This window comes from Colias philodice, chromosome 12, assembly GCF_061535455.1.
Source record: "Colias philodice isolate Cphi_HAF_F1 chromosome 12, ilColPhil1 Martin Lab GWU primary, whole genome shotgun sequence".
NCBI lineage: Eukaryota > Metazoa > Arthropoda > Insecta > Lepidoptera > Pieridae > Colias > Colias philodice.
The window spans coordinates 6681184-6693247 of NC_143097.1; the positions used below are offsets into that span (position 1 = coordinate 6681184).

The 12064-nt window shown below is 31.6% G+C and overlaps 1 protein-coding gene across 1 annotated transcript; it reads right to left on the reverse strand.

Moving 5' to 3' along the window:
* Window positions 1-265: 265 nt before the first annotated feature.
* Window positions 266-6997, reverse strand: LOC149484123 (uncharacterized). The gene is made up of 5 exons (XM_089701657.1): window positions 6905-6997; window positions 5715-5767; window positions 4609-4791; window positions 2206-2336; window positions 266-1222 (listed from the first exon to the last, which is right to left on the reverse strand). Exons 1-5 carry the CDS (start codon window positions 6927-6929, stop codon window positions 841-843), a joined length of 774 nt encoding a protein of 257 aa, XP_089557783.1. The 5' UTR covers window positions 6930-6997; the 3' UTR covers window positions 266-840.
* Between the last annotated feature and the right edge of the window lie 5067 nt (window positions 6998-12064).

Genomic DNA, 12064 nt, shown 5'->3' on the forward strand with positions numbered 1-12064 from the left:
AAATTAAATGTAAACGTATATTCCAAATAAAAATCATATTCCTAATTTTATGGCTCGATGAAGTATGAAATAAGAATCTCGCGTAAATATTTTATTAACTTCACTGGAGCGTTTACTGATGATCTGGTATTATGAGAATTGCAAATAGTAGTTGTGAATAAGCACGTTTATTATTTACATTTTTATATTAAATATAAATTTTGCAAATATTTTTGTTGCTGTAAATCAGAACCAAGAAACACAAATATTTTAGTAAAACTACAGATGATATAATATAAAACTATTTAATTGTTAATTATTTTACATTACCTTGCACTATTCAATAAAATTTGTTCTATGTTTTATGTCAGTCAATTAAAATTTTAAAGTTTTATTTTAATAATAGGTATATTTTGGAATTGTACAAATAAAAATTTCACAAACACTTGGCAAATAATTTTATATACTTCTCCGTTATATATATAGGCCAAATTAAATTCGATTTAAAATCGTAAATGGTCTTGAAATCGGTGGCAAATTGGAAAATCTTCTTTTAAAATTAAACAGAAAGACTGAAGAGTTAACTTTTGACAATAATAGTATTTCAGTCTGAATATAATTGCACAAAAGCCAACGACAAATGGAAATCCATTAACAATAATCAATTTATCCAAAGTTTTCATTTCAATTAAAGCAATGAAGATAGCTTGATAATAACCATAAAACTAAAGTTTTTAAATCTTTTAAGCATTAGAATTAATCGCTATATTCAACACAAGCATGAAATGAGAAATAGCTCTGGAATGTTAGAAACGTTGAATTAGAAGCATCTTCCAAATGGGCCTCTTTAAATTTTAAAACTCATTCAAGACCAATCGCTGCTACTTCACAGAATGCGGATTCATTCCCTATTCGCTCTGTGTAAGTCTTTCCATCGAATACAAATTCAGAAAGCGGTACTGTCAAGTGTACGGTGAAATTCAGAGCCTTGCCAACTTTTTGCGAGCCTATTGATGTCCAGATTGCTTGGCAAATCTTTGGATATGTCGTGATAGGTTGTCGGGGCTGTAGCATTGAATATTTAGGTCCTAGCTCTTCAACTGTAAGAGGTGCTATTGGACCATGTTTGACTTGCTTTGCTACTTCTATTGAAGCTTTGCAGAGGTCCTTTGCGAGCCCCTTGTGTCTGTGTTCACGGAGTGTCGCTAGGAACATTATTTCGTAGCTGCAATCGACGCCATATCTGAAATTATGGAATAAACAATTATAATTATAATAATTAATTACGTTACGTTCTCTTATACATTTAAAAAAATAGTTTTAATAGGATTATTTTACTGAAATGTAATATTTTTACGATGCCTAATTATTTAGTAAAATCACATGAACAGAATGTTTAAATTAATTTATCAAAACTTTGCAAACGCAGAGATAATAGAGATAATGACAAAATTAAATAAGTGGCAACTCAAATGAAATAATACAGGTCATTATGTTGACATAATATGTTAGAGGTAATTGAACTCGAAACAAAGAGAGAATTAACAGAGTTACATTCAGGTCTGAAATATTTAGCACTAGCGCTTAGATTAGGTAAGTCTTACGGTAATTAAATCTTAATTAAGGCCATTTAGGTTCTAATGAACTAAAAATATAGTACCTGGATTGTATTAAAACCTAACATTAATCATGATTACAATGAAAACTTGAAATTCATAGAAATTAATACGATATAATATAGCTATATTTTTATAACTTGTTATTGCAGTCATGCGATATAGTCTGATGCAATTTACTTTCGGTAATCCGTTCCGACCGAAATTGCTTCTCCTTTTTTTCTACTGAGCAGATTTTTAAATGCAAAATGTTGATAGTATAAGCGACAGATGCCAGGTATAGATTTCTGGTAAAAAGTAATATAAAAAATAGCATGCTATTTTATAGTAGGTATGCAATCAAGCTGAGCCAAGAGTTCTTAAATTCCCTACAGAAGGCACTATATGTATTAATCATCGTGACTATATACGTATAAATTTAGAATTCCTGTGCTAAATAGTAAATAGCACGGAATTACCATACGTAAATTAGACTGTAAACATTTTTTTTAAATCGTCGTTTTGTCGTCGTCGCTTTCACGCTGGAAATCTCGTTCTCATTTCGAAGCATAAGTATTTTTTTAACATTTTTTGGGATATTTAAGAAAATATAACAATAAAATTTTCTCACTTTTCAAACAAGTTACACCTGCCATCGACGATCGCCATAAACTGTATAAGTGAACGCGCCGCCTCCTCCTCGCAGCGCTCCTCAGCAAATATCTCAAAGAATGCTTTCTCCGATGCACTTGATGTTTGAACCTGTGATAAACGAGATTCTTGAAAGCTAACAGACAGCGCTGTTCATACTATCTGTCAATAAATCGCTCCTTGGTTTCCTCGGAGCTAAAAGGAAATTGATAAAATGCTCCATTGTTAACCGTGTTTTCTTGGCGTGCTGAGTTAATTCCACCTTACTCAGATGTATGTAATAAGAGTAAATAATATAGCGAAAGTAATAATCTTGTTATTGTCAATTGATATGAAATCCCACGCAAACGATACAAATTCCATGAATAATAACGGTTTATAAATAATCGAAGAGCTAATAAATGTTAGTCTAGACATAATACGTAAACAGGACGAATATTTAAAAGAAGGATGATTTATTATGGAAGATTATAATTAATAGCCTAAGAATGTAAAATCTTCAACTGATGATTACAGTCTTTATTACAGTCTTTTAGATTTCGAATCAATTGATGAAACCAATTTTGGAATCCATACTAATATTATAAATGCGAAAGTAACTCTGTCTGTCTGTCTGTTACTCAATCACGCCTTAACTACTGAACCAATTTGCATGATATTTGGTATAGAGATATTTTGATATCCGAGAAAGGACATAGGCTACTTTTTATCCCGGGAAATAGGATAGGTTTTATCCCGGAAATCCCACGGGAACGGGAACTATGCGGGTTTTTCTTTGACTGTGCGGGCGAAGCTGCGGGTGGAAAGCTATTTTTATAATAAAAAAAAGATATTTCACACTTCCGATGCTACATGATTTAACGCAATATTTTTTTCTCTTATTTAATGTTATTGCAATTAAAATAAAACAAACAAATAATGTTTTATTTTTAAGATGGTTTCAAAATTTTATTGAAGCCTCTTATATTATATTTAATAAACATTAAAATAGTGTACTGCTGTCTGCATTTATTCAGCCTAAATTATTGCATTCATATTCGATTAATTTCTTTCTGAACTTCTAGGATAATCATCATCACTACATAGTATAAAACAAAGTCGTTTTCCCTGTCCCTATGTCCCTATGTCCCTTTGTACGCTTAAATCTTTGAAACTACGCAACGGATTTTGATGCGGTTTTTTTAAATAGATAGAGTGATTCAAGAGGAAGGTTTATATGTATAATAACATCCTTTAAATAGTGGAGAAGTACTGTTATTTTTGAGGTTTCTAATGTGATGTCGTAAAAAATTACATTTTTTCCGCTTACATTGCAAACGCAGGCTGAACCCTACGAGTTTTATCAAAATAATGTACTAAGTATTATACAATATACATATTGAAAAGGTCTATAGAAAAGTCCGCGATGGTATCTATCTATCTCTTATGGATAACCCACAATAACTTTTTTTTGTCATTTACTTTTTACGACAAATAATGGCTAATTTTCGATGCGATTTTAACCAATACAGCATTAATCCTTAACCAATTAAATACCTTGAATACATTGTTCATTTCATATAGATCTATATGGCCCTTTACACCGTATGATTTAAGTGAATATTTTCGAAGATATTACAGATTTAAAAATTGCGGGACAAATTTAAAAATTAAAATTAATTTTAAATTGTAGCGTTTGCGGCGGTACCGGCCGGCCGCCCGGCTATATATTTTATACCCGTGCGAAGCCGGAGCGGGCCGCTATGTTTTTATATACAACGTTCCCAGTTTTTCTGTAGTGTATTTAGTATCAGCATTGCACCCGTGCGAAGCCGGGGCGGGTCGCTAGTATAATATAAAAATGAATCCCAAAATGTGTTGGTAAGCGCATAACTTGAGAACGGCTGAACCGATTTCGATAATTCTTTTTTTATTATATTCCTTGAAGTACGAGGATGGTTCTTACGTAGAGAAAACGTAAATATGTACCACGGGCGAAGCCGGGGCGGACTGCTAGTCTATAATATAAAAATGAATCCCAAAATGTGTTGGTAAGCGCATAACTTGAGAACGGCTGAACCGATTTCGATAATTCTTTTTTTATTATATTTCTTGAAGTACGAGGATGGTTCTTATGTAGAGAAAACGTAAATATGTACCACGGGCGAAGCCGGGGTGGACCGCTAGTACGAGATAAATTTGTAATTGCGTCAATACTTTGTATTAATAACCATTTATAAAAAAAATACAAAACTGAAAATAAATAATCTTTCATGGGAAAGTAGATAGGTAGGTATTTGCTGTATAATGCATATGTAGAGCGTTCAACGCATTTCAATTTAATACACCCTACATGTAATTACATAGGTATGATTTGTAATAGAGAGTTCACAAAATATCTTACCTGTATTTTATTAAAAGCAACAGCAACAACTTGATCTGTGTCTGTATCAACTGCAACCAAAGAAACTCCGTCCAACGCTGCGTCTGCGCATAGCTCTAACAATTCCTCAGCTGCTTTTGGGTTTTTGTTTATACCACATCCAATAGACACGTATTCGTCTTGGCAAAATGATTCTGTTATAACCTGTGAACAGAAAATGTTGAAACAATTTTGAATAAGAATTGTCTTATCAAACATTTGTCTTAGAAAACATTTACTTACCCATTGGGGTAAGTAAATGTTTTCTAAATTGTGAAATCTGCCATCCGCACTTGGCCAATGTGGTAGATTATGGCTTGAAACCTCGTAAAAGGCACGTTCCTAGCAGTGGCAACATAATACATGGGATGATAATGATTTTTTTTTAGTAAATTAGGTATACGTTCGTAGCGAAAATCTTTGAACATGGAAGTTTTATCATGGTTGGAAAACCTAAGACAGAAATCAATATTACGCTCTTATTTCCGTATGGTTGGTTAAGATTTGTTTTGTGGTATGAAATATTGTTCAACGAATTGGAATTCATCATCATTCTAAAACTTGCCTACTCAATAACAATGGTTCCTACGTAGTTGTTAAATAGGTAAATGTGTCGTGACTATCTCGAAACAAAATTGGGTGAAAACTTATATTGTTATAGAGTGATAACAAATGAAGAAACTGTTAACTTAGCTATAAATAAAACTGAGTTGGTATAAGAAGTTGACACCTTAACTGTATATTGATTATAACAGCAGAATATACATGAATATACCATTCCTTAAACTCTGAAATTATAACTAAGCTACACAAATTATTATTTAAGAAACTATTTAATAACTATTGTAAGAGTATCTTTCAAACGTAATTACATTGTCTATATGAATTGTAAAACACAGTAACAGTCGAGAAATTTAATGTAATTTTTTTTTTAATTTATAAGGAATTATAATATGTAGTTATATTTTATTATAAATAAAAAGTTAATACTTAATAATGTACTAAGCACTTAGACGTGTACACTATACCTATATAAGTATATGCTATATAGTATGCTATAATACTCTTACTGCTAAGAGGATACTCACATTTAATGCACCGGCGAACGTTTTCACGGAGAGCGACTCTATTCTATATTTCCCTGGAATTCATGCAAAATGCATTTTAAATAACCGCACTATTCTTTGGAACTAATTACAAAGGAAAACTTTCGTGAATGTTGCGGTACTTGAAAAATATTAATAATTTTGAGAGAATTACTAAATTTGTATCCAGCCAATAAGAATATGAAGAGGTCTTCTTTTGTGTGACAAATTTATAATCTCTGGTACATACATACGATAGGTATTTTAAATGTTAACATATATTTCGTGTGTAACACTGAAAAATCCTTTAATAATTTGAGTAAAGATTTTTTTCCACAAATTAATATACCTACTAAAATATTTTTTTTTTCATATCTTAGAGTTTTGAGTATTTAACATTCTGATTACTTTATCACTTTCTAAGCCGCAAGCGTTATCTAATTATCTTACACGAAATGATCCATTTATCGTTGACTAATTATCTTAGACATTATAGACCATATTATGTTTTTAAATCAATAAAATGAGAAAATAGTATCTGAATTAAACTTAGGTTAAGTATTTTATTTATTTCCATTTTTATATCTCTACATTAAGCCATAATATTATATAGGAACATGGGGCGTAATCATTAATTAAATAATTTTGAAATTTATTTACTTAATTTTAATAGTAAATTATACTTTTCCCATCCCGCTGTCAAAGTTACAAATCCTGCTTTCGTATTAAGTCGATGATAATACAAAAATAAAAACCGATAAAATTTATTACTTATAAAAAAATTGCAATAAACAATAACTATATTATTCATAAATTGAAATGAAATAGAAATGCAAAAGTTAAAAGTTCATACGGAGATAAAATTAACAAAAAATTATACCGAATAATCCGTACATTTACTATGTAGGTACGTACGTATGTACGTGTTCAAGTTAATGATCAAAGGCTTTCAATTTGAACCATTATGTTATCTAATTAAGGGCCGATTTTTCAATCCCTGGTTAAAACTTACCCGTCCAATAAAGTATTACACGATAATGTTAAAATGTCACCTGTAAACTGTCAATTGCGGGCAATAAGAATACATTTTGAAATGGTAGTTTCATACGTTATTCGACGAATAAGTTTTAACCAAGGATTGAAAAATTAGCCCTAAAACTAATCTAATTATAAATAAGAGTAACATAACAAACCATTACAAGTAGTACACCATTCCATTTTAAAACTGGTTAGACCTGCGCACGCGCACAGCACGAACGAACGACACTGCTATCTAAACACTACTGACCTTTAGATAACTACATACATACAAATTGTTTGACGATTTAATCTAATGTAGTAGTAGTAGTAAATACTTATCGTCTAGTCATCTAAACCAAAAGAAAGACAAAACGTGAGGCAAATGGCATGTAAAATTATTTTAATACTACAGTTTTATATAAAAAAATCTTTATAGCACCTATTAAATTTAATGTTTTGAGACTGTTCGGCTTCCAGAATTATCTGGTTTGGATAATATGACTATATTGATCACAGTCTGTAGATTTATTCATCAATGGCTTATTAGTTCTTTCTATTGTTTTTATATGAATAAAGTAGCTATTTAAGATAGTAAAAGTCCATATTTAAATTATAAAAATAATAAATATGTACAATGAATATAGAAAATCCACCTATGCGTCTTTTCATATTTCTTTTCTCTGTGTCTGGGTGTTAAATATCTATATATCTATCTATAAGTATTAATTTAAAATTATATATTATATGTATACCTACTTATCTACGTATATGTTTATCAGCCATCTGGTTTCCATAACACTAGCGAAAGCTTAGTATGGGATCAGATCGTGCTGTGTGTGAAAATTGTCCGGGAATATTTATTTATTTAAAATATGTTTAATGTTCTCTAATGATCTCACAAACGGCTTGATTGATTTTGGAGAAATTTGTTACATGAAGACAAACCATTGGATCCGATAGGCAGCGCTGAATTTCAATTTCAATCTAAATGATGCTGGGACGAAGGTATATAGTAAATGTATTTTTAAATGATATAATAAGAAAACTCATTTATATTCAAGGTTAACAGAACGCTAGTTAAAAATACAAGGAAATGTGAAAAAGAAATGAATCATTGTTTATACTGAAACACTAATCTTTGCGTGTTTTGTTTATTTTATTTTCCAATACTTATTTTACGATAGAATAAAAGCAATTAATTATTGTACATTTCTAAGTAGAGTCCTACCACATCCAAAACAAAAATTCTTCTTTTAGAATCAGTAGCGTACCTACAAATATTTCTCTTATCCAACCAGTTTCATAAAACATAATTAGGTTCGCAATTATCTTACAAAAATAATAACTACCGCACTTCCATCTTCCACAATATAATTACAATTTCTTTGTACATTATCCTTCTATCAATAATTATCTATAACTTATCCTGTTTTGCTCGGTCATTATCTGCACATTATAAAAAGAATCGCTCCCAACAGGAAAAAACTAAAGTAAAACGCAATCATTTTCCAAATACCATTATTAGAATACTTTAGTAGTATATGTACTTACGTAGATACTTTCATATTTTTAGTGAAATTAATAAGTACAATAAAAAAAAGATCAATCATTGATCACTGTCACCATTTACTTTCATGCCAAAAAAAAGATCTTATAAAATACCTATAAAGTATCCCCTTATTCTATACACCCAGCTATTTGCCGAAGAATAAATAAACAGTAAAATATACCAGCGAATAACAATACGTATTCTATTATACTTTAAAATTTCATATTCTTAAACTGACTCTGTTTACCTAAACATAGATAGTTTGTGGAAGCTCACCGCTCGGAGAACATTCATTGCCGCGTGAAATGTACACGGAAAACGTCTCAATTCTGTATTTAGCTGTTATGCAAAATGCTTTTTAAATTAGAATTTTCTTCCCTTATTAGTACTTACACATAATTTCAAATATAGTTCATTATGAGTAGCGTAGGTAATATAAATTTAATGTAATAAGAATATAAAATGGCGTAAAATGAACGTACATAGACAGTAAGCTTGTAATCAAACGTAAGATGAAATAAAATTAGTATTTGATTATTGGAAGCATCAAGATTTGTAATCGTAACTATTGAAAACTACTAATAAGTATATAAACTATTGAAAACTACTACGAAGTACATACATATACCCATACACTAACATACCAACATAATCGTTAGGGGAGACTTCTTGTGCTATTCTAGATGTATACAGTAGAACCACAGAGTAGAACATTCTAGAAAGTCCTGAGCTCTTTGTCTAGTTTAAAGATCCACTACAGCAATTCTAACGATCTTTTGAAAGATTAAGAATTTGTGTTAGTACAAAATAAAAATACACATACTCTATACACCGTATTTCGTACTTCATAACCTTAAACTTCATACCCTCATATTTAAAAGGAAGTTCGCCAATTTTATTCACAAGACGGGAAAGTTAAATAGCGTCTATGATATCAGAAGTCAAGTCCAGAAAGCTGAATCAGTGCAAAGCAATCAACAGTCTGGCTCGGACGCCGGCGGAATTCAATTTCTGATGCCATTGCCGTACTGACATTTAAATTAATATAATCGTTAATTTCATTTCTGAACCTTACTGAATTACATTTTATTAAAATAAATTATGATCTAAATTAAGCTTCGGTTGAAGGTTAGGATAATTATTCAATTCAAATTGTGTAACTTGATGATGTAAATTATGATGAACTTGTAAAATAATGGTTTATGAAGATGTTTAATCCTCACAAATTTTATGAATGTGGAAATTTTTTTTCTGTTTTATTTATGTTTCTTTATTTTACGTTGCAACGGAGCGTTATGCCATGAGATTATGAGAGCACGATATAGTAGGGTTATTTTAACATAATTGCATAATCTGAGGGTATAATGATCAAAACAATCTGCAGTTAAAAAAAAGCAAATCAAGAGCAATTCGCTTCAATCAATACCTTGATGTTTGAAGCATGGCAACACCGAGCTAACGTTTACCAACCAAAATAAAAATTCTAACTAAAACTTTTACAAAATCAACAGACTAAAAACACTCGTGAGTCCCGCCGCCGGAAGTACTTGTAACAACGCAGTATCATTCAGTTTTTTTTTTGGCTTTTTTGCAAGTAAAGAGAAGAGAGTTTAATGAATTTTATTTTTCGTCACAAATATTTTTACACCATCTGTATATAGAGGCAGCGGCGGCCTTACCCATTGCGAGGCTCCGGGCGGCAGGCCCTTTGCGAGGCCCTTTGCTCTTTGTGAAATGTATGTGATGCGAAAGTAGGTCTGGTTGTTTGGTTTAGGTATTTGTCATATTTGAGGAGAAATGATAAAGTTATACAAATGAATAAAATTTGAGTTTTATAATATTTATACAGGGTGTCCCAAAAAGTAGTGATGAACGGAAGCTGGGAGGTAGAGGACCTAGAGGGCTATCCGAATCACCCCCATGTATGTTATGCGATTTTTCGTATTTTCGGAGTTATGACATTTTTTTCAATTTTTCATCTATCGCTGAGTACGATGAGATTTTTATTTATGGTGACGTGAATTATTGCGCTAGATGCTTGATTTTTTATGTGTGCTAAGCTGAAAGAGAGGCCAATTCAGTATGGTAACATTTACTATCGTTAGATCTTCGAATGGAATAAAAAAAGAATTAAATGCCAAGAAATATGAAATTACCCAGTATGTTCACAACTTCAAGGGCCCATAAAAAATAAAGTCACATAAAAAAAGTTTTCCATTTGGCTTGCTCTATCTATCAGGTAGCAACCCTAAAAATTTCATTTTATTATTCAGAAGGCTTCAATCGAAAAATTGAAATCTAAATATGGTAAGTGCAAAAATTTTATTAACATGGTGATCATTAAAACCAATAAGTAGGTGTTTAATTACTTACCAGATTTTTTTTAAATAATCCCGCTGTTGCTCAATGCAAGTGCGACATCACCGTAAAAAGTTGTCTTTTAAATGTCTGAATGCCCTTTTATCATTTTTATTATTTCCGGGTTATTTCTTCCAAATTGTGGCATTCTCTCAAGTAGCCGAGGTCTTTTTGGTATCCCCATTGATACAAATCAATGGGGTTTAGGTTGAGGGACCGTGGAGGCCAGGCTTTAAGGCAGGCGTCACCGGCGCATGCGCAGGCTGCAACGACCAATCCATCTTTCAAGATATCTTTGCCCTTTAGCCTGGCCTCCACGGTCCCCGGACATAAACCCTATTGATTTTTTTCCGTGGGGATACTACAAAGACGAGAGACTGCCACAATTTGGACGAAATAACCCGGAAATTCATAGTAGCAGAAGAAATCATTCGAAACGATAAAAGGGCATTCAGACATTTAAAAGACAACTTTTTACGGTGATGTCGCACTTGCACTGAGCAACAGCGGCGTCATTTTAAAAATTTCTGGTAATTAAACACCTTTTTATTGGTTTTAATTTGTTTTTATTAATCATCATGTTAATTCAATTTTTGCACTTACCAAATTTAGATTTCAATTTTTCGATTGAAGCCTTCTGAATAATAAAATTAAATTTTCAGGGTAGCTACCTGATAGATAGAGCAAGTTTTTAAAAGCCAAACGGAAAACTTTTTTTATGTGATTTTATTTTTTTACGGGCCCTTGAAGTGGTGAACATACTGGGTAATTTTATCTTTCTTGGAATTTAATTCTTTTTTTATTCCATTCAAAGATCTAACGATAGTAAATGTTGCCATACTGAATTGGCCTATCTTTCAGCTTAGCACACAAAAAAAATCAAGCATCTTTCGCAATAATTGACGTCACCATAAATAAAAATCTCATCGTACTCAGCGATAGATGAAAAATTGAAAAAAAATGTCATAACTCCGAAAATACGAAAAATCGCATAACATACATGGGGGTGATTCGGATAGTCCTCTAGGTCCTCTACCTCCTAGCTTCAGTATATCACTACTTTTTGGGACACCCTGTATATTTATACATAGAAAGATTTACCAAATTAACAAATACAGAGATGATAAATTTTAAAATTGATGTTTGCGGCTTTTCCTAAGGCTAAAATCTTTAATTAAAGCACAATAATCCAACGAATGAGCTACGTCACTTTCGATTGAAAGAATAGCAAGGGCTGAAAGCCGATCTTGTGTCATCGAATTCCTCAAATATGTTTTAATAATTTTAAGCCTCGAAAAACTCCTTTCAGCAGACGCAACTGTCACAGGTGTGGTGGCAATAATTCTCAGGGCTATTTCGATAGTGGGGTAAACTTCAGTTAATTTGTTTTCTATTATGTATTTCAGCACCGAGATAATATCGTCGT